The sequence below is a fragment of the Chrysemys picta genome, chromosome 6, assembly GCF_011386835.1.
Source record: "Chrysemys picta bellii isolate R12L10 chromosome 6, ASM1138683v2, whole genome shotgun sequence".
In the NCBI taxonomy this organism is placed as follows: domain Eukaryota; kingdom Metazoa; phylum Chordata; order Testudines; family Emydidae; genus Chrysemys; species Chrysemys picta.
This window is the reverse complement of record NC_088796.1, coordinates 14,743,390-14,767,539: the sequence shown is the minus strand read 5'-3', so window position 1 is coordinate 14,767,539 and position 24,150 is coordinate 14,743,390. Positions and strand designations below refer to the sequence as shown.

At 43.6% G+C, this 24,150-nt stretch overlaps 1 protein-coding gene across 21 annotated transcripts in view; it reads right to left on the bottom strand.

The window, feature by feature from the left end:
- The window catches only part of CTIF (cap binding complex dependent translation initiation factor), a 320,545-nt gene that overhangs the window by 220,666 nt on the left and 75,729 nt on the right, over nt 1-24,150 (bottom strand). For 16 of the 21 annotated variants that reach the window (XR_010588762.1, XR_010588763.1, XR_010588765.1 and 13 more), the window contains 2 exons: nt 16,430-16,642; nt 9,909-9,992 (listed from right to left, as the gene is read on the bottom strand). Coding sequence is in view for 17 of the 21 variants with exons in the window: in XM_065549997.1 (XP_065406069.1) it covers nt 9,909-9,992; nt 16,430-16,609 (264 nt within the window). In the remaining 4 variants the exon portion in view is untranslated. The remainder of the gene's footprint in view (nt 1-9,908; nt 9,993-16,429; nt 16,643-24,150) is intronic. The other 5 variants (XR_010588764.1, XM_065549993.1, XM_065549994.1 and 2 more) reach the window with 1 other exon arrangement.

Sequence of the window (24,150 nt, the reverse complement as noted above, 5' to 3'; positions counted from 1 at the left end):
AGAAAAGAAAGAAAGAACCAAATGATGTATGTGGAGTAAAAAAATCCTTCCTGGCCCCTGCAGGCCGGCAGCTGAAGCCCTGAACCGTGAGATTTCATTGTAGTCTTTTTCTTAATGCAGAGCTACAAGGCTGCTCATACTTCCAAGAAAGCAGCAGTTCCACGTACAGGATTTCTGTTATGAGGAAATTAATTTAACAATATGCATTAATCTCTTGACTGCAGGAAGGCTCTGCCATGACTGCCACTAGCCCCGGAACATGGTCACTGTGGCAAGGAGTTCTCTGCTCCTTCTCCCCGTCTCACACCAAACTGATCCCGGGTGACGTCTAAGTCCATCCCTCTTTCCCTGTATGATCCCTTGCTGTCTTGCCCCAAAGGAAATTAAACCTTCTTCCAGCTTCCCAGCCGTCCCCCATATACAAAAAGAACTGCACCTCAAAGTCCCCGCTCTCCCCACCTCTTTATTTCAGCTGCCTCTCTAAACCTTGCAAACCTACACTCATCAGGTTGGGAACGCGTTGTGGGAGATGAGGCACAACACCCACAAGGGACAGTGGAGGTGGAGTGGCACTCAGTCCAGGCAAGAATCCTGACCTACAAAATAGCCTTGCAAGTCCCCAGTCTAATACACCTTGCTAGCCCCACAGAAATAACCAGGCCTGTGGGCATAAACACACTCTGAAAGGGCAGCTAGCTACTAGAACTTAACCGCAACGTTATCAGCTTGAAACTCAGAAGCCCATCTGCATTTTCAGAACGTCACCAAGCCCCACCGTACACCCGGACAGCACTGCAGAAGTTTCCCTATGGTTGCTATTTCTTTGATGGTCACCATGCTTGTGAGAAGTATTACGTGTGGCTTTTTATTTGCTATGTTAATAACAATAACAACAGCTCAGTCATATATAGTGCGTTCCATCAGTAGATCCCAAAGTGCTTCACAAAGGGTATCACTACCACCATTTTATAGATAGATTAATTAAGGCACAGAGCTGGGGAGCTCAGGGCCCCCCAATAAGTCAGTGGAAGAAGCAGGACTAGAACCTGGGTCTCAAGAATCTCAATTGGCTCGGAACTGCGGCCAATGGGAGCTGCGGGGGCGGTGCCTGCAGGCGAGAGCAGCACGCGGAGGAGCCTCCTCCTTTAACATTGCCAGTGTAGATCAGCCCTCAGACTTCTGTTCTCAAGCTAGGGTCTTTGCTCAGCTTCCCTGCTGAGAGGCAAAGAACTCCATTAGTCCTTGGAGCTTGAATTGTTTCTCTGGCCCCCTTGGTGATCTGGGTCAGTTTCAACCAGTTGCTTAACAACTCTTCATTCCACCCATACAAGGAGGGGACACGCACACTTAGATCTTTAAGTCTGCCCTGACAGCAAACTTAATTTCTTCCTCGCCCACATGGGGTAGCCATGCAATGTACAGGGGAAACTGAGGCACATACAGGCATCTTTAAAAATATTACAAAAATTCCCACTTCATTACACAGTTCCATTTCACAGACAAGGAAAGAAAGGCTCAGAGAGGCTGAGAGACTTGCCCATGGCCTCACATAGTGAGGATGTGCAGAGCCAGGATTATAAGTCATATTCAGGTTTGGAAGGATTAGATTTTTAGCAGTAAATGTCTGCAAGCGTCAGTTTCATCGTACACCCACACACTGATGACAAAGTATTTCCCTCAACAATAGCTGAAATTTACTATAGGTTAAGTAAGAAAAATGCTGCTTGAGCACTACAGTTTGATTTAAGGATATTTTGACATGCGATGTGACAATATGTTTTAACAGAAACAAAGCTTTAGATCTTTGAATCTCAGCGTCTACTATCATTAAATAATTATGGTCTGGCTCCCCTATTGTCTGATCCCCCCCATAATGTCCCACAACCGTAGATATTTAAATCAATAAAAATGCTTAAGAATAAATCAAATTCTGCTAACCCTATTCATAGCCTTGGCTCCTCCTACGCTTATTCCTCCCCTTACCTTTCTAATCTAAAACTGGCTTCAGTACATTTCACCCAAGGTAGTGACCCAGCACTGACCTCTCAAATAACCATCTCACAGCCATTTGATCAAACTGTGATTGCCAAAGAAAACTGTTAAGTGTCATCTCTTTTTGTCGTCACTTTAGAAACAACAGCACAAGAAAATACAGCATAAGGAACAGTTCTACAGTACCAGAATGGAGTCCTCAGCATACGACAGGCCTTTCCAGCTCTGCTATCTAGATTCTATTACTAAGGCCTTTTTTCATAGAGCAGATAAATCTGAACAGACATGGTTACCTACTCCAAAAAACCCTACACCCTCTCATTTAAGTGTCACTGTTTGGGAAATCTATCTACAACTTACGAATTCTGAATGATTTTGTGAATTTTCTGCGTCAGTACGCCATCGTGTCCATTCAATTAGCCATTTCCTGACCAGGATTGTGTCAAGATCACCCGTCCTGTTTGGAAACAGCTACAGGACACTCAACAAGGCATTAAGATTGAACGACAGCCCCGGCAATACAATGTGTATGCTAAAGAGGGTGGCCAAGCTGCAAGAAACCATTTCCCCCCCACCCCAGATGGGAAGGAACCAAGGAACAGATCACCTGACAGGTGACCTTGATTGCCTGAGGGGGCTTTGAGGCTGACCAGGATGGTCACATGACAGGGGGGAAACTGGAAAGTTATACGAGGAAAAGGTCTGCTCTTACAAACTCTTTCTCGCCAACCACAACAAGAAGGCAAGACTGAGCAGGAAGAGAGGAGGGTCTTGGGATCCTGAAAAGACTGTCTCAAACCCAAAGGGCTCTCAGAGTGGTGAGGACACTGGAGGAAGGTTTTTGCATTGCAGTTTATTATTTTTTCGTGGATCCATGTCTCTTATGTTTTTTCTATTTGTACCGTGTGCGTGAGTTTAGAAATGCTTTTTCAGAGTCTGGGTGTTACTTGCACTGTCATGCACTTCTCAAAAACGGAAACAGTGAAGCAGTTGGTCCACAGCTTCAGTGAGAGTGTGCAACATCTTGGAAGAGCCAGCACTAGTTTCAGGGCCTAGGGAATCTGACTGCAGCATCCCCACCACCAAGAGAGGTTTGAGACGCAGGGTCTGCACCTGGGGTTGTGTGCCTATAATCCCAGAGCCAGAGAGACAGCGCCTACACCTGCCCAGCTAAGAGCACATGGGACCCAAAGTCTGCAGTACAGCGGCCTAGTGATCATCCAAGAGTGGGAGCTCATCGGGGTTGTAACGTTATGGACACATGACAATGATATCCATGTGATCAATTGTTGAATCATGTGATAAACGTGTTTATCGTCCACCTCTGACTGCCTGATTTGCCCTCGGCCATCTCTGCTGGGACCAATTCTAACATTCCAAGCCATTTATCACCTTCAAAACAGCCACCAATCTCATTTTATTTTTTAAGTTGATTTGCCACAAAAATACTTCCTTCTTTGCTCCAAATGTAAAGTTTTCCTCCCAAAACATCACATTAGTCCAAGGCTTAGGCCAGGCAATATATTTTATCCTGGATCAGTGACAAGGATAACAGTCAAATAACTTGTCAACCTTTCACATGTACAGCCAGGAGCTTTAACCATCAAAAGACAGAGGTTTCTATAATGCAATATACCACGCTAGCTCTGAATATCAGGCTTTACAAGCACACCATCAGTACTGAAACACCAGATATTGTGAGACTCATGATAAGATCACAGTTATAAACAGAAAAAATATTTTAGTGGTTTCTAAAATGTACTAGCTAAGATTTCTCTTCCCCATTACAGTTGGATTCATAGTATTCAGAGAGTCTATTTTCACAGGGAGAGGGAAATGAAAACAATGTAGAAAAAATGGTGAACTTTAAAGCGTTTCTAAAATATTTTCCCGTCAACATGTGACGTACAGAATGTATGATGATATAAAGATTTTATTGGCACTCATTTGAGATAATCGGTGTAACTCATTGTTACACCCCTCATGAGAAAATTATTATTTTCTATTTCAATTACAGTAGCAAGTAGGGTCCCCATTCATGGATCAAGTCCCCTTTGTGCTACAGGCTACAAAATCAAGTCAGTCCATCCTTCGAAAGCTGACAGTCTCAGCTTTATGACAGATGCAACAGGTGGCAGGAGTCTCTACTCCACCTGGAGGAAAGGGGCAATCCTAAATGTATACCAATAAACCCTCATACCAGAACCATTTCACATAGTTACCAGTCCTTTCATGTGTGAAGATCGCCGTTGGACTTTTTAAAATATATACATTTTCAGAAGCCTTTCTACTTAATGAATTCCTCTCAAAAATACATCAAAGAGATTCCTATTTGCAACAGTCCTCGTCAGGGGAATACCAATAAAGTGTTCTATATAATTTTCCCAGCAGGCCTTTTCTTTACACGTTTTTTTCCAACGGATAAAGATTAAAATTATTCTATTATCTAATCTTTCCTCATTTACATTGGGAATGTGTCACAAAGATGATATTTTACATACAGTGATATAGTGGTTTTCACCCCAGAGGCTCACAAAGTGCTCTACAGACTCTATAAGGAGATCACCACTCAAATACTGTTTAGCAGGGCACAGAAACATACAGCAAACTAGGTCAGGAAGTGAATGCCGCGTTCAACTGAAACTGCAGGGAGAATTTTAGATAAGCAGAATGCAATTATCTGATTGAGCACACCAGGAGTTAACTTGAAAATGTTACTAAGCTCTTTAATAATCATAAGCGGGAAGAACCTTAGGCCAGATCTGCCATTGCCTTACATCCTGAGTTGTCACTTACCTCTGTGCAGAGGGCATGCAAGGTGGGGGCAAAATGATACCAACTCAGAACTCTCCTCGCACACCAACGACTGTTTTACAACCATTTTGCACAGGGGTTACACAAGACGCACAGCAATGGAGAATCAGGCCTCTTAAAAGCACCGCCAGCAGTATACTGCCACCCTGGAAGCACTGGGGGGCAGATTTTCGAAAGGCTTGGCCAATGTTGGACAGTCTCTATGCAAAAGAATAAATGGACATAAATCTGACATCAAGAATTGTAACATTCAAAAACCAGTAGGAGAGCACTTCAATCTCCCTGGACATTCAATAACAGACTTAAAAGTCACCATTCTTCAACAAAAAACTTCAAAAACAGACTTCAACAAGAAACTGCAGAGCTGGAATTAATTTGCAAACTTGACACTATCAAATTAGGCCTGAATAAAGACTGGGAGTGGCTGGGTCGCTACAAAAAATAATTTTCCCTCTGTTGATATTCGCCCCTTCTTGTCAACTGTTGTGAATGGGCCACATCCATCCTAATTGAATTGGCCTCGTTAGCACTGACCCCCCCACTTGGTAAGGCAACTCCCATCTTTTCATGTGCTGTATATTTATACTGCTTACTGCATTGTCTACTCCGTGCATCTGATGAAGTGGGTTATATCCCACAAAAGCTTATGCCCAAATAAATTTGTTCGTCTCTAAGGTGCCACAAGGAAACCTTGTTGTTTTAACCCGCTTTTGGCACTTTTGAAAACTCCACTAGGCCGCTGCATCTTTAGGCACGTAAATACCTTTGAAAATCTGGCTCTGAATTCCTACTGACTCAAAGGGAAGAGAGCCACCTATTACATAAACACACCTTACACTACCCTCGGTTTTCCTTCAAGGTCTCCTACCAGGTCAGACTCTTCTTGCTCATGAGGTCTAACAAGAACCCAGCACAAGGGATAAAACAGCTTATTAACCACATATTTGCACAGAAACTAAAGCTCGTCTAAATACTTAGCTCAAAATGGGCTTTTTCAACCAAAATAAGGCATTTCTATCAACATGGGATTTTCCGTAGGAGAGGCCCATTTTTAACAAGATTTTTTGAAAACCAAAAAAACTTGGAAGAAAATTGATTTATTTTTTTTAGTTTTTCAACAAACCCCTCCAAACGTTTCAGAGAAATTTCAGTGTTAATATCAACATTTTTTGATGGGAAAATAAACATTTCCTGGCCAGCTCTAACAGTGATTTCTATTTCACATTTAAAGCCAACATTTTAAGAATGAATCTGTTTAAAATGTTGAAAGTGACATGTAAAAATCAACATCGAACAGCTGTAAGTGGAGCACAATCCTCACCAAGAGCTTTCTAAGGATAACTCAGTAATAAAGAGGTGATTGTTGACAGGGAAGGAAGAACAATAGGGGGCAGATCCTTTTCAGTTCCAGGGAAAATTTGTCACCGATATTTAAAGCAAGCTGAATGGTGAGAGGGATCATTATTAGCTCTGTTGCAGGTTGGAAGAGAATCCAAAATATAGTGAGATCAGATGAGAAAGGACAACTTGGACATATGTGAACGTTATTTGTTTATACAAAACAAGATTTCTGTTGGAAAAGATCAAAAAGCTTTAGCACTTCCCCCCAAAAATGCTAAAGCACAAGACAGATGAACGCTGTTTGTGATGACTGATTTGAAAAAGAAATGCATTCCTTATACTGACCTTCACCTCCCCGCACTCCACTCTACCTGCAGCCCTTCATGTCAGCCCATCAGCTGAACCAGACAAGCCAGTTGCTATTAGTCTGCTTGGGAAACCAACCTGAGACACTCTTGAATAAGAAAGTAGTATCCTGTTAATATTCTGAGCAATCCACGTAGGCTTAATGAAATCAGCAAGACCTGAATCAGAATTTCAAGCAGCTGGCTGAGTTAGCATGCAGAGCAGATTCAAAGGGGGGAGTGGAGGGGGGAAATCTCACCAAGGAATCACTGTTGAATATTTCACAGAGTCAAGAAGGCAACAGATCAAAGCTACCATATATTGAATCTATAGTTATGTTTACCACCTTCAGAGGGTTTAATAAGTGTCTGTAGCTGAGTCTCTGGAGAGTGTCTCCTTTCACACTGTAAGCTTGTAGTCGACTATAATACTCTAGCACCCCCTTGCGGACAGGATGGACATTGCTTCTGTCTTGGAGTCCAGGGCACAGCCCTCCAGCTGTGCTGCTCAAGGTCTCTGACCCCTTGCGTGGGACAGTTAAAGTAATACAAACAAAAAGACAGTTACTCCTACAGCCCACCAAAAAGCAGAGTCCTAGGTCATCAGGAAGCCAAAGCAAACAAAATAAAAGAGAAAAAGTACCAGCCCTTTTCATTGGTGAGTGGTCCTATGCAGCCACGCTCTCTAGCCGTTTCTCCAGTGAGGGGCCAGTGAGCTCTGAGCTGCAGTCCTGCTCTTCGGAGTGCCACCCTGCACTAAGCAGGGATCCTCCCTTTTGAGGGCCCACTCTTTAACTCCTTCCTCACTGGCGTGGGGCTATGCATCACAAAGCTCTTCGGGACAGGGTTTTATCTTACGTAAGTTTGCGCATCTATTTTTCTTAGGCTTTTCTAGAACATCCATCATCACCAGATTATCCAAGCACCAGAAGTGAATGTAAATGGGAATTTCCATCCCGAGGACAGGTGACAATGAGGGCTGTTGGAGACAGTTATAGCACTGTGGACAGAGCGAGAAGGCCAGATTGTACAGATCTGTTTGGGAGGAAGAAGCGACAAGACAGGGACACGGAATGGAAATAGCTCTGCATCTCAGTGCGATGCTCAACACACAGTTTCATGCACAGGTTGCTGTTGGAGCAGGGTGTCTCAAGCTTTCTCACAGCACGGACCATGGCTTGTTACTGAGATTTGTCTTGTGGGCACCTCCCATTCATAAAGGCCTCCAGCACCTACCCCTCCACTGGCAACTGTGCAAGATCCAAATGGTGATTATTACAAACCTGTGCACATGACAGTTAAACGGACATGAAAGTGTCCCTTTAACTGTCTTCAATTCAGTAAAAAGTCTTGACTGAAGAAGGTTTTACTTTGCTCATTTCCTCTCCCTCTACCAACTATTCTCCTTCCTGCACGGGTTTGCTGACACGTGGTCTGCTGTCACCCTATGCACGTGCTTCTCATACTCTTCCCCCAAATGGTTTCCCAGCTGCCACACATCTTTCTGTCTAAATAGCAGCACAGAATGGCTCTGTTCCCACTCCTTCTAGCCCCTAATGGATACAGCTTGGTTAGCTCCTCCTTGTTCACAGCTCGAATATCTGTAGAAAGAGCTGAAAAGAGCCACCACCACATCACCAGACAGTAACCAGAGAATCACCCCCCCCCCCCCGAGCCCTGTTGAGCACAGTTTGGGAACTAGTATCAGAGGGGTAGCTGTGTTAGTCTGAATCTGTAAAAAGCAACAGAGGGTCCCTGTGGCACCTTTGAGACTAACAGAAGTATTGGAAGCATAAGCTTTCGTGGGTAAGAACCTCATTTCTTGCATCTGAAGAAATGAGGTTCTTACCCACGAAAGCTTATGCTCCCAATACTTCTGTTAGTCTCAAAGGTGCCACAGGACCCTCTGTTGCGTTTGGGAACTAGTGGCTTATTACAGAATTGGCTAATGCTGGAGAATTCTTTTTTTTTTTTTAATTTTGAATTCAACCTCAACTCTTATTTTCTAGGCTCTTTGTTCATAGTGTTCTTGCAATTCACGCTCCGAGCTCATTTTACACCGTTCCATTTGTAAAATGCTTCAGTCCCACAATAGATCCCACGTTTCCGAGACGACCTGCTTTTCTGTTTTGGCTGGTGGTGAGTGATGCACATGGGGAACACACATGGGGTGTGTTTATTTATCCGTATGCCAGAAGAGAAAGAATGCTGCTACTTCCAGTGCTGCAACATTTTGCTTCAGAAGAGTAGTTTATCCCTGACCAGTGGGACATGCTCTCTCTGGAGCTACTTTTTAAACTCTTCTGCTGTCTCACTCTTGGGCCTTCTCACATAAGCGAGGAAGGAAAATCATGGCCAAAGAAACCACGTGTGTGAAGGGATCGTACTTTACCCTACTGTTCACTGTATGCACAGATGTCACCTTGCACTCTGCTTTCACTAGTGCCTCTACTTTACAACACATGGCTATGATGGGTTTGTGATCTACCCTCCACAATCATACTTCGCCCACATGGATATTTAACTCAGTCTCTTCTTTCTCCCTAGTAACACGATCCTTACATTGCAGTAAACATATCAGCAGGCACATACTTTCACATGCTGTACACGCAACTCCCATACTTGAATTTTAGTTCACATATTCAACCTGACTTTGACACTGAGTTGCTGTCTCATGGGGCTTTTCTTAAAAAGCTCTCCACAAATCAACAGCACCCTCCAAGCCCTCTCTGTCCTTTACTGGACAGAAATCTATTTCTGTTTAAAATGGGCTGTCTTCGAGTGGGGAGCTTTTCCGTTGACAGTGGTTTTCGCTAGGAGAAGAAAGATTGGCTTTTCCTGATAAACTACTTACATAGTGGGTGAAAAGATAAGGTCTCCGGCTGCCTCAACTGGAGAAGAGGGATGAAACCGAATTTCAGACTGGATAGTGATAGGAAATGAAATCCATGCCTCCTACTCCACCCACACCTACACACCAAACAAAATCTCCCCTTGCTACTGGATGGACTAGATGCTTCAATAGGTCTTTTCCATATCTAGTTCCTAGGATTCAGAACTCAAAGTCTAAAGCTTCATTTCAAGCCTGATATTACACCAATCAATAATGACCAAGTGGTACAGTACAGCTCTTGTACGAGTGCTAAGGGAGGTACAATGGTCAAAGGAGCTAGTGTCCTGGCCTCCTATCTAAGTCATTATAGCCCAAAAGCTCTTCGTCCAAGGATCTGGGAACCACCATACTCAATTCTCACTATCTGCTTTCATAGCTATTCCTCCTCCTTAACCGTGGAGTCACCGCAGATTCCAAGAATCATCTCTTACTCTAGGAAAGTGAATGCTGACAACACCAAGGCTCAGTGACCCTGAGTTAAAAGAGCAAGAGCTTTGACAGGAAGAGCTAAGCACGTCCCCTACCTGATTGTGTTCGTGAGACGGTAAGCCCTTCCCTCTCGATGAGGAACAGCTGTCATCCAGCTGCTCACTACAATCCGCTGTCCACTGCAAAAAGGATAGAAAGGCATTGTGTAAAATAATAACTACGTTGGGAAAACTGTCGAATCAAACCCCTGCGTCTAGCAAAACACCATCAGACTGTTCTTGGAAGCCAAGGAAACTCTACAGTACTGACGTGTTCATGTTTTGCAAGAGGGACTGTTCACGAAAGGCACTGCTGATCAGAAAATGCACCTCTTTCATGAAAAAGATTTTGCCAAAAATGGGGGTGGAGAGGAGAAGAGGACATTTTCCACAAAAAAGTTGGTTTTTCAGCAAAAAATAAAAACCCAGAATATTTCAGCTGAAATTTGAAATATTTTGATCCAAAAATGCTGCCGCCGTGCCTCGTGCTCCCATTCTTCTCTATAGGCCAAGCTACTGGGTTGGACTACATCTCCCATGATGAATATTGGGGGGGGGGGGGAATGATAGCTCAATGGTTTGAGCATTGGCCTGCTAAACCCAGGGTTGTGAGTTCAATCCTTGAGGGGGCCACTTGGGGACCTAGGGCAAAATCAGTACTTTGTCCTGCTAGTGAAGGCAGGGGGCTGGACTCAATGACCTTTCAAGGTCCCTTCCAGTTCTAGGAGATGGGATATCTCCATTAATTATTATTATTATAACAGTGGTCTCCCCTCATGGTGAGAGATGATTGGCCCCAGGGAGTTTCTTGCAGTAGTGCATCATAAGAGATCTAGTCCACGCAGGGAGACCAACCCATAGGGGATAACGTGAACATGAGGAAACTGAACTATGATTTCCCATGAGGCACCACAGCACGATATCGAAACCAAAGTACTTCAGTTTTGGAGCATTTGGTTTTTCAAAGAAAACCTGGCGTTTTCTGCTGAAAGCAGACACGTTTTATGAAAAACCCAATTCTCCATAAAAAAAAAACAGTCGGGATGGAAAATGTTCACCCTGCCCTATTACAGAGCTCTCTCTGCTGCTCCAGCTTGAGGTAAATGCTATTCTAAAGCTATTTACTCTGCTGATGACATCACAGAGGCTGACGCACAAAGCAAATAGTAAGTGAATTCCACACAAGCAGAAACAGGAATTAATCTGACCACTTAAGGACCGATGAGGACGAGGCCACAAAACATGAAGAAGGGCCAATATTAGAAACCGGCGCTTCAAAAGTGACCTGTATATAAGATCTCACCCTCCTGGCAATGGCAACATTAGGTCAACATTTTAGGTGGGTTATTATAATTAACCTTAACTGTGCCTGTGCTTATTTATTAAGGGCTGTTCAACTCTTCAGTGAAGTCTTGTTACTGTTGTACTGGAAAACCTTCTGCTGGAATTATGCATGTATCCCCTTAGCAGCCTTAGGCACAGGAACAACAGCCCTGGAACGAATATCTTTATGGGACAGCTATTCTGTTATATTAACAGCTGCAAGTGGCATACTGCTGGGGCTCAAGCAATTAGGTGCTGGGACGCAAGCATTTTTTTTTACATTCATAACAGATGCAGCAAGTCCAGAGGTGCCGGGGCTATGAACGGCCAAGCCCAGAGGTGCCGGGGCTATGAACTGCCAGGCCCAGAGGTGCCGGAGCTATGAACTGCGAGGCCCAGAGGTGCCGGGGCTATGAACGGCCAATCCCAGAGGTGCCGGGGCTATGAACGGCCAAGCCCAGAGGTGCCGGGGCTATGAACGGCCAAGCCCAGAGGCTCAGCCCTGGCACAAATTAAGCAGAAGTTACATTTATTTTACTCTCACTATATTCTCTTTTGTTTTCTTCTGACTGTCCTTGTTCAGAACCACAGCTGGCGCTTATTGGATATTGTTTCATAAGTGAAATGGCGACAGGACTCAGGGAGGAAATTCATGCTCCTATTCTCCCCAACCTCCTTTTGCTGCTGGCTATAACACAGAATCAATTCACAATCCTATCCTTCATAATGGTTCTGGAGCACATCTGGCTCGGGGTGGGGCCGAGTCAGTTCACAGACCACCTCCTCTCTATGGCACTGTCTCCCTGGGCACATCTGCCCTTGTCCCTCTATAGCAGTCATCAAGGCCTTTCTAGTCAGGTCAGTTCACCTTGGGTTATTTTGGTATGTCAGCCCTCATTCTCCCCATTTTTTCCTGTTGACAGAACAGCTGCTTCCTTCTGAGCCACTGGGCCTACTTCTACTGTCACTGGCTTGGTTTCTGCATATATCTTCACCCAGAATATATTGTGATAGACACCACAACAAGATGCAGAATCTAACCCCTTTGAAACTATAGTTACCAAAGTGACCAACTCCCAGCCCAACCCAACCCAACTTGCTGGGGCAGATTAGGGGTGGAAGGAAGTCTCTAGAGCAGCTCTGCCATCCCTGCTCTCTGCATTGCATTCTGAGCAGGGAAATGCCAATGCACCTCCCAGTGCATGGTCCCTTGGTGTTATTCACTCATGATCCAACTTCAGTCACAAAGGGAAGCAAGTCTCTCTGGGCTGTCATCATGGCAGGGCTCTTTACAAGGCACTTCCACGCTGAGAGAGAGAGAGTTGTCTTTTTATTGGTGTTTGAAAGCCATTTGACTCCCATGATCATGTCACTGCAAGAGGGAAAAAGAAGCAGCCCCTTCTATAATATGCAGCAGCACAATCATTGCTTTCACCGTCTCTTCACTACCTACGCAGACGATTCCTGTGTGACAAGCTGGCAAACTGAACAACAACTCCCAATATGCTACTAAATCACTTCCTGAACCGCCACCAGGATGGGAAGCCTGCACATTCCTTGAAGAACTGGAAAACACAGACCCAGACTTCAATGCCAGAAAGGACCGTTGTGATTATCTAATCTGACCTCCTGCACATCGCAGGCCACAGAACCTCACCCACCCACTACTGTAATAGATCCAAAACATCTGCCTGAGTTACTGAAGTCCTCAAATCACGATTAAAAGACTTCAAAATACAGAGAATCCACCATTTACACGAGTTTAAACCTGCAAGTGACCTGTGCCCATAGGCGAAAACCCACCCTGGTCTCTGCAAATCTGACCTGAGGGAAAATTCCTTCCTAACCCCAAATATGGTGAGCAGTTAGATCATGGGCATGTTGGCGAGACCCACCAGGCAGACACCTGGGAAAGAATTCTCTGTAGTAACTCAGAGCCCTCCCCATCTCCGGGCAATGGGGATATTCGCTACTATCAGTCGCCGATGGGCCACAGGCCATTGTAAGCAGTCTCATCATACCATCCCCTCCATAAACTTATCAAGCTCAGTCTTGAAGCCAGTTAGGATTTTTGCCCCCACTTCTCCCCTTGGAAAGCTGCTCCAGAACTTTACTCCTCCAATGATTAGAAACCTACATCTAATTTCAAGCCTAAACTTGTTGATGGCCAATTTATATCCATTTGTTCTCGTGTCAGCATTGGCACTTAACTTAAATAACTCCTCTCCCTCCTTGGTATTTATCCCTCTGATGTGTTTATACAGAGCAATCATATCTCCCCTCAGCCTTCATTTGGTTAGGTTAAACATGCCAAGGTCCTTTAGTCTCTTCTCATAAGATAGGTTTTCCATTCCTCTGATCATCCTAGTAGCCCTTCTCTGTACCTGTTCCAGTTTGAATTCATCTTTCTAAAAGATGGGAGACCAAAACTGCACACAGTATTCCAGATGATGCCTTGTATAATGGTAATAACACATCCCTCTCTCTACTGGAAATACCTCGCCTTATGCCTCTCCGGAGTGCATTAGCCGTTTTCAGGGGAGCATCATATTGGCAGCTCAGAGACATCCTGTGATCGACCAATACACCCAGGTCTTTCTCCTCCTCCATCACTTCCAACTGATATGCCCCCAGCTTATAGCAAAAATTCTGGTTGTTAGTCCCTAAGTGTATAACCTTGCACTTTGCACTATTAAATTTTATCCCATTTCTATTACTCCAGCTTTCAAGGTCCTCCAGATCTTCTTGTATGATATTCCAGTCCTTCTCCATATTGGCAATACTTCCCAACTCTGTATCATCTGCACATTTTATTAGCACTCTCCCACTTGTCATGCCAAGGTCATGAATGAAAATGTAAAATAAGATTGGTCCCCTGGTGATTCAGGACTTCTAGTGACCTCATTGTGAGAGGCATAGACACATCACCAGAATAAAGCCCTTTCATGAGACCCTGCCTGACGCCTACTGCACTTTGGGTTTTGGTGTGACTAGCCACCATTGCCCCAGGCACAGCAGAAAACCTAAATACAAGCTACAGAAATAAAAGGCAACCATGGAAGCAAACAAATGCACAGAGAGTGGAACCACAAGACCAAGTCTTTCTATGGTGACTGGAAGGCTCATAGAAATCAGAGCAGTAAAAGGTTGGAATGGATCTTCTATTCCATCCCTCTGCCAGGGTGGGATTCCTCCTGACAGTACACTCTCCCATACATCCAAAAGGATTATTTTTAAAATAAATCATTTTTGGGACACAGACTGTCTTTTTTCTCTGTGTTTGTAGCACAATGGGTTCCAAGTACATGACGGGGGCTCCTAGGAGCTACTGCAATACAAAAATAATTATTGTAACAAACAGAGGGACCCAAACACACCTTGACCTTGGTATATTCAATATCCAGATCCAAACCTAGGTCTGAAATTGGATGCTTACATCCATTTTCAGTTTTAAATGACTATTGATGGCAGTACCAATAGTTAAAGATCTGGTCTTTGGGGCAGGGACTGCATCTGTATACTGTCTTAAGTACTTACATGGGCCCTCTCACCAGAACATCTGAAAGCCTCACAATCTCCAATGTATTGATCCACACAGCATCCCTGTGAGGCAGGGAAGTGCTACTGTTCCTGTTGTACAAATGGGGAACTGAGACACAGAAAGTGATTTGCCCAAGGCCATACAGACAGCCTGTGACACAGCAGGGACGTGAACCCAGGTCTAGTTTCGCGCCCTAACCACTGGACCATGCTTCCTCTCAAACGTATCTCTGCCATTTTACATGTTCGGAATGCGCTTAACACCAGGTAGCGCTATAATTCAAACCAACAATTTCGCTCAGGAGACAGCTCTCGTTTTTTATGACGTTCAGCCCAAATTGTCCATTTTAAAAGTTACATCCCTAGTATGTAACTTTCTAGTATTATTTCTAGTTATACCCCTTCCACTGACAACCCCAAACCACCCCTCCCTTAGACAATCCCTCTCTCTCCTGGGCCTTTGCACCCCTCCAAACCAGAAATATATGAGGTGTCTTAGCAAAAAATGGCAATTTTGCAATAAGCTCTCAGGTCCCTGAATGAGCAGCAGCCATACGCATCCATTTATGGAGGTTTTGGGGGCATATGCTACGTTTGATAATGAATCAGTGTGCTCCCAAATATCAGTGGGAGCTACCCTTAGAATCAATGCAGCACAGGTCTTTAGGTTCTAACAAGCATTTCTCAATTGCTCAACACATCACCACACCTCATAGGCGCTGACACCGTGGGTGCTCCGGGGCTGGAAAAAAAATGGTGGGTGCTGAGCACCCACCGGCAGACCCCCGATCAGCTCCTCCCCCTCCCCCCAGCTCCTCCCACCTGCCGTGATGCAGGAGGTACTGGGGGGGAGGGGGAGGAGTGAGGGCGGGGTATGCTCCGGGGAGGGGGCGGAACAGGGTGGAAAAGGAAGAGGCGGAGCAGGGGTTGGGCTTTGGGGGAAGGGGTTTAGTGGGGACAGGGTCTGGGGCAGAGCGGGGGCCAAGCACCCCCTGGCACAATAGAAAGTCAGCACCTCTGCCAAGCTTAATATCCCTCAGCCAGTGTTACTGCAACACATCCCATTCAGACTGGTCAAGACAGGCCAGTCCATACGGGGCCTGGGCCGCTGTGTTTTTGCTGGTGGTGCATTGCACAGAGCTATGAGCACTCATAAGAGACTGCTTTCTTTCTTGCAAAAGTATCGCTCTCTTGGCCCCCTCTGTAATCTAACAGAGCACCCACTTGCAGTATAGAGCAGTCACTCCTTCCTAACAACTCGATCAGAGAAGCAGATTTCTGAGCAGACCCACACAAGCCAGCTCTCCACTCTACTACCTTCCATGCACACAGATTTCCTTCTTCCTCCCACCAGTAGGAGCAGCAATTCCCAGCCCCAGTTCATCAGAGCAGAAACTCCAGCCCTTTGGTAACCCGATATTTATGAGAAGACAAAATTTTTCTTCAAATTTTGAAAAATTAAAACATTAGGGCTATTTTGGGAACATCTGCTGAAGAATGTAATTGACAAAAGATCTTTACTAGACATCTCAAGGAGCAAGAATCTGCCACTGCACTATCCCCCCCACCCTTCACTGCCAAGATCTGTAGATGCCCGCTTAGCTACATGCACATAGTATGTATCCAAACCCGACAGCCCATCTCCTAGAGAGCAGGGCACCATTTCACGGTGACCCCGCATCTTGGTTTAACTCCTCATGTCCAGTTGCACTAACCTGCGAGATGTTGGACTGCGTTTTCTCACTCTCCCCGTCCCCTTCCGTTTTGTCGGTCAGCAAACCTTGGACTTGGTACTCAAGGACGTAGCTGTCAATGAACCTCTCCAGCTCTTCGATTTCCTGAGATCGGCTACTCCCTGCCTCAGAGGAGGCAGATGCCACAGAGGAGTTTTCCATCACTCCAGGTAAGGAACTGAGAATGGAGGGGGCCTGGGAAAAGAGAGAACATACAAATTAATTCCTTGTCCTCTACCTAAAGCTACAAATCTGCCAAGCAAAATACTTTACATACATACACACAAACACATACACTGCATTCTCCCTTAGATGACAGCCACAAGCATGTGCCTTCATATTTCAAAACACCTACTAAGTACGGAAGCAATGTACCAAAGCCCCAGTATACTGGTTAGTGAGTATGGTGCCTTCTATTGAATGCTCCTGGGTTTACAATTACACTAACTTCCAACAGCAGGGCTAAAAGAGAACGTAAGCCTTAATACGACTCAAATCTTTCCTTCACAAGAACTTGAGTGGCAGACACACATGTTCTAAACCAGAAGATCCAGAATTCTATTCTCCATAACCAAGCAGTGAAAGATACACTGGTCTGAGACTGCTCTTTGCAGCGCTAAACCAGTACCAAACAAGGACTTCTAGAAAGGCGAAGCAGTGACAGTTATAAATTTCAATACAGAACAAAGAAAGTGAAGGAAAAAGGCTATACATGCTTTTTTCTTTTTCCCTACTGGAAAGCTGAAAACATAGTCACTCCCCTGGCACAATCTAGCCCCTAATGTATTACACAGATCCAAGGAAAGAAATGCTGACAAAGGTTTAAGTTTAAACTTATCATTAAAGCATCTTCTCCTGTAAGGGTCTATGTACAGTACAACTGAAGTGATGAAGAGCACATTCATTACTATTCTAGTTGTACTGCTGACAAATGGACAATATGGCACCAGGTCACAGCTGGGAATGACATGTAGGAATGTGAGGAGTCCAGGGGGAGCACAAATAATTAAAGAGATATACTATATCTATAGCATAGTGGTACAAAACAAAATGCTGTCTCAGCGTCTGTGATTGCAAGTGGAACGGCCAGGAGGTAGTCAAAGGTGTGCTGAGCGGAACGGAACAGAAAGGTCAAGCTGGGTTCTATTTTGCATGTTTTTGGTCATTAAAAATTTAATATTAGAGGGGGGAAAACCCAATTTCTTCATGAGCCCATTTGCTGGAAACCACAGGGGAAAGCAGTGGGTGGTTTGGAGCTCATTACTCTCAGTCTGAACTTACACACCAGAGCAGCACTAGGAGATAAGCAATTTATTGCTGTCTGCAGAGAACAAACACACAATCCCCTTTACACATAAAACCTTGTTCATTGGCGGTGATAGTTTTGTTCCTAGCCTGAGTCGGAACGACACGGAATGGTGAAGCCAATGGAAGTTCAGGACAGTTCGCTCTGATCACAAATCAAGCCTTCATGTTATACACGATGGGGCATACCATATATTTATCCCTTTGAACAGCGCACCTCCAGTGGGAGCCTGACTTGAAAGTCCCATGAGGAAACCCTGGATTTAATTTGAGGTTGGTGCTACTTATTCATAAAATCATTCCTGAGTTTGCTGATTTCTAGGCAGCAGATAAATCTGCTCTGAAGGAGTTGTTGATTTCATAGCCTCTCATTTCCCTTGCCTTTAAGTCTGTCTTTGTGATAGAAACAAGATTTGCCATAGAGGACAGAATCATAGAAATGCAGGGCTGGAAGGGACCTCAAGAGGTCCTCTAGTCCCCCTCCTCCCCCCATGCTGAGGCAGACTAGACCATCTCTGACAAGTGTGTTAGGATATAGATATTCAGGCCTGTCTGTAAAGGCCTATACTTCAAGAATTTACGTGTATTCTTATAACTTAGCTAGTTACAGAGGTATAAAAGAAAGAATTAAAATTACTGTCTGTTTGTGTAAGGGCCTTCTTGTACTGGGACAGTCTGAGGCCTGGTTCTTAGGCTAAGTAAGGCCTTTGGCTAAGGAGCAAAGGCAGCCATAAACTGAGACGTGAACGGTCACATCCTCACATTCCAAACCAGTCACATTAAAATCAGGCGCTATTGGGCTGTTAGGAATACAATCCTGTCCTGATATTCCTATCACCTCCAGAGAAAGGAAAGAGCCTAGAACATGTAAAAGGAAATTTAGTTTGATAGTTTTTTGTCTGGTAAGAACTTACTTATCAATAGACACAGCTGGAAAACCCTTATGTCTGTATAGATGTAGTTGTGAAATCCTCACTTCTGTATTGTTTTGTGTGTTTATTTGCATGGTTTCTGTCTGGTTCTGTAATTGTTTCTGTCTGCTGTATAATAAATTTTGCTGGGTGTAAACTAATTAAGGTGGTGGAATATAATTGGTTAAATAACCATGTTACAGTATGTTAGGATTGGTTAGTTAAATTTCAGTAAAAAGATTGGTTAAGGGATAGCTAAGCAGAACTCAAATTTTACTATATAGTCTTCAGTCAATCAGGAAGTAAAGGGGGAATGGGAACAGGGATTGGGGGTGGGGGAACTGGAATCATGTTTTGCTAAGGTGAGGGGGGAAATGGGAACAGGGAATGGAAACAGGGAGACAGGCAAGGCTCTGTGGTGTCAGAGCTGGGAAGGGGAACACTGAGGAAGGAAACTGGGATCACGCTTGCTGGAAGTTCACCCCAATAAACATCGAATTGTTTGCGCCTTTGGACTTCGGGTATTGTTGCTCTCTGTTCATGCGAGAAGGACCAGGGAAGTGAGAGGGTGAAGGAATAAGCCCCCTAATGAACTGTTTGTCTAAACTGTTCTTAAAATCATCCAGTGATGGGGATTCCACAACCTCCCTAGGTAATATGCTCCAGTGCTTAATTACTCTTATAGTTAGAAAGTTTTTCCTAATATATAACCTAAATCTCCCACGTTGCAAACTAAGCCAATTACTTCTTGTCCTATCCTCGGTGGACCTGGAGAACAGTTGATCACCATCCTCTTTATGGCAACCTTTTACATATTTGAAGACTATCATGTCCCCCCTTCAGCTTTCTTTTCTCTAGATTAAACATGCCAAATTCTTTCAATCTTTCCTCATAGGTCAGGCTTTCTAAACTTTTTATAATTTTTGTTGCTCTCCTCTAGAGAGCACATCTTTCTTAAAGTGTGGTATCCAAAACAGTTTTCCAGTACTCCAGCAGAGGCCTCACCAGTGCCGAGTAGAGGACAATTACCTTCCATGTCTTACATGCGACACTTCTGTTACTACACCCCCCAGAATTAGATTAGCTTTTTTCACAACTGTATCACATTGTTGACTCATATGCACTTTGTGGTTCACTCTAACCACGAGATCCTTTTCACCAGTACTATCAACTAGCTAGTCATTCCTCATTTTGTAATTGTGTATTTGATTTTTTTCCTAAGTGTGGTACTTTGCATGTCTGTATTGAATTTCATCTTGTTGATTTCAGACAAATTTTCCAATTTATGAAGATCATTTTGAATTCTAATCCTGTCCTCCAAAGTGCTTGCAACATTTCACAGTTTGGTGTCATATGCAAATATTATAAGCATACTCTCTACTCCATCATCCAAATCATTAATTTAAATATTGAATAGTGCCAGACTCAGGAAAGACCGTGCAGAACCTCACCCGATTTGTCCTCCCACTTTGACAGAAAACCACTGATAACTATTCTCTGAGAATGGACTTTCAAGCAGTTGTGCACCAACTTTATAATGAATTTATCTAGATCATATTTCCCTAGTTTGCTTATGAGAATGTCACGTGGAACTGTGTCAAAAGCCTTACTACAAATCAAGATATATCACATCTACTGCTTCACCCTACCCACTAGACTGGTAACCCTTGAGTTGGTTTCGCATAATTTGTTCCTGACAAATCCATGCAGGCTATTCCTTATAACTCTATTATCCTCCAGGTGCTTACAAACTGATTGTCCAATAATTTGTTCCAGTATCTTTCCAGGTATGGAAGTTAGGCTGACTGATCTATTATTCCCCGGGTCCTCTTCGTTCCCCTTCTCCAGTCTTCTGGACCTTTACCCATCCTCCATGAGTTCTCAAAGATAATTGCTAAGGGTGCCAAGATTCCTTCAGCTATTTCCTTACAAACCCGAGGATGAATTCCATCAGGCCCTCCTGATTTGAATACATCAAGCTTACCTAGATACTGTTTAACCTGTTTTTTCCCTATTTTAGGTTATGTTCCTTCTTGCTATTAATATTAATTGTGTTGAGTATCTGGACACCGTTAACCCTTTTAGTACAGTCTGAAGCAAAATAGATATTAAACACCTCAGCTTTCTTGATGTCATCAGTTATTAGCTCATCTTCTCTGCTAAGTAGAGGACCTACACTTTTCTTCGTTTTTGTCTTGCTCTTAATGTATTTAAAGAACGTCTTCTTATTGCCTTTTATGGCCCTTGATATATGTAACTCATTTTGCGACTCAGCCTTTCTGATTTTGTCCCTACATGTTTGTGCTATTTTTTTGTACTCCTCCTTAGCAATTTGACCAGGTTTCCACATTTTGTAGGGTTTTTATTTTTTATTTTCAAGGTCATTAAAGAGCTCCTGCTGGAGCCATATTAGCCTCTTACTATTCTTCCAGTCCTTCCTTTGCATCAGGATAGTTTGCAGTTGTGCCTTTAATATTGTCTCCTTCAGAAACTGCCAACTCCCCTGAGCTCCTTTTACCCCTTAGATTTTCTTCCCACAGGACCTTACCGACCATTTCTTTGAGTTGTTGAAGTCTGCTTTTTTGAACTCCACTGTCCTTATTCTTCTGCTCTCACTCCTTCCTTTCCTTAGAATCATGAAATCTATCATTTCATGATCACTTTCAGCCAAATTGCCTTCCACCTTCAGATTCGTTATTAATTTCTCCTTATTGGTCATAACCATGTCTAAAATGGCTGTCCCCCTCCTAATTTCCTCCCACTTTCTGGAACAAAAAGCTGTCCCCAATATATTTCAAGAACTCATTGAACATTTTGTGTTTTGCTGTATTATTTTTCCAGCAGATGTCTGGGTAGCCATTATTACCAGGTCTTGTGTTTTGGATATTTCTGTTATTCTAGAAATGCCTCATCCACCTCCTCTTCCTAATTTGTTGATCTACAGTTGACCCTTACCATGATATCACCCCTCTTTTTTACCCCTTTTATGTTTACCCACAGACTCTCAACGGGTCTTCCTCCAACCTCCTTCTGGACCTCAGAACAAGTATATATATTCTTCATGTATAATGCAACGCCTCTACCCTTTTTACCCTCCCTGTCCTTCCTCAACAAGCTGTACCCCTCTATAACAATATTCCAGTCATCAAACTTATCCCACCAAGTCTCTGTGATTCCAATTAAGTCATAATTTAGCTTATGTACTAAGACTTCCAGTTCTTTCTGTTTATTCAACGTAAGAATATAAGAACGGCCATACTGGGTCAGACCAATGGTCCATCTACCCCAGTATCCTGTCCTCCGACAGTGGCCAATGCCAGGTGCGTCAAAGGAAATGAACAGAACAGGTAACCATCAAGTGATTCATCCCCCGTCATCCATTCCCAGCTTCTGACAAACAGAGGCTAGGGACGCTTCAGACCATGGGTTTGCATCCCTGCCCATCCTGGCCTATTCTCCATGAACTTATCCGGTTCTTTTTTGAACATTGTTATAGTCTTGGCCTTCACAACATCTTCTGGCACAGAGTTCCACAGGTTGACTGTGCGTTGTGTGAAGAAATAGTTCCTTTGGTTTGTTTTAAACCTGCTGCCTATTAATTTAATTTGGTTACCCCTACTGCTTGTGTTATGAGGAGTAAATAACACTTCCTTATTTACATTCTCCACACCAGTCACTAGACACCCTTAGTTGTCTCTTTTCCAAGCTGAAAAGTCCTAGTCTTATTAATCTCTTCTCATATGGAAGCTGTTTCATACCCCTAATCATTTTTGTTGTCCTTTTCAGTACCTTTTCCAATTCCAGTAGATCTTTTTGGAGATAGAGTGACCAGATCTGCATGAAGTATTAAAGATGTGGGCGTACCATGGATTTATATACAAGCAATATGATAGTTTCTGTCTTATTATCTATCCTTTTCCTTTCTCAACCGTGCTGGACGACTGCTCACCCTCATGCCACCACAGGACGGGGAGCTGCTGGACATGCTTAATAAAGGGATTTAAAAATGAAATCCTAACTACTTGTAGTCACTTAAGTTCCCACTTTTGAAAGGAAAGGAGTGGGAACCACAGTGTCCTAATCAAATTCCAGCTTGAGTAATTATAGTCTGCCAGCCTAAAGTCAATCTGTGGTTTCAACCGGACACAATGTTCTTCTGCATTTCCCATCCTCAAGTGCCAGGAAGTGTTGCTGTGCGCTGTGAAACACCTGCCACATTTTCCCCCAGAGATGGCTGCCTTTCAGCAGAAGGTGAAATGATTCCTACATATAGTTTGTACAGTAGGTAAATCTGCAAAGGATTTTTGGATCTCTCAGGATAAAACAGCACTACATAAACCTAAGTTATTAATAACAGCGTAAGAAACCATTATACTGCAGCTTATGATACAGGCCCAGGCTGGGCATTCCTGTCCTGCATGAAAGAATTAGTTATGGTTAAAAACAAAAAAACTCGAAAGCATCTCCAGCCAATAACACGCCCTGCCCCCAATCCACACTGCACATAGAAGGATGCACATGCACACTTAATTCAAGCTTTGTAAGAGACGTGACATTTCACTTTCTCACCGCACTGCCCTTCCCAATTTCGTTCAGGAAACGAAAAACCTCTTCACAGCCTACGATTTTCCTTTATCAAATTACTGCATGGCCAGTGGTCGGAGGGCTGAGTTTTAATCCCCTGAAAACCTGGGGTTATAAATGGAAAAGCTGACAGAGCCTTAGGTATAGTGTTACTAGCAGGCGCCATTCTAATTATTTTAAAGATCTCTCTCCTAACATCAACAGCTTGCATTTGCATAGTGTATTTATCACAAAAGATCTGAAAGCTCGTTAGAAAATAAAACTGATGTATGTTACAAACTACTTGCAAGAGTCTCTTCATACACCACTGAAACACCACCACCTCTGGCATGTAATGTGACAGGTGTTTAACAGCTCACAGCAATACCTATTTGGGATGAGAAATGAAGGCAATTACTAGATCCAACTGAAAATGTACAAGGAAGATCTGTATGAAGAATGTAGTGACCTGAAATGGAATATAGCCAGGTCACATGGTTTGTATGCCTTTGCCCCTATGAAAATAGCAATGAGATATTTCTAAACAAGAAATGGTCAGCACATCTATGTTACATTTACTCCAAAGCACAACACCTGCTGCAGTAAAAGGTCCCCTCATATCTGCCTGGGGCACTGACTTAGGAGGGAACTGAATCAACCATTGTTGATAATACTTCGCATTATCCAGGTATTGACCAGAGCAGATTCTGCTTAGCTTGCAAACTCTTGCTGAATTCACCACACAAAACTGTATGGCTGCAGCTTCTAGTTAATACACAGCATGTTCTATATCTTTTCAATTTCCAGACTCCAGAGATCCTTCACAAATAAAAAACGGGACTGACAAAGTACTACAACGCACCACATGCCAGGAAAATATTTAGATAAACTCAAAAATGAATAGCTCTTAATAGCAAACATGTA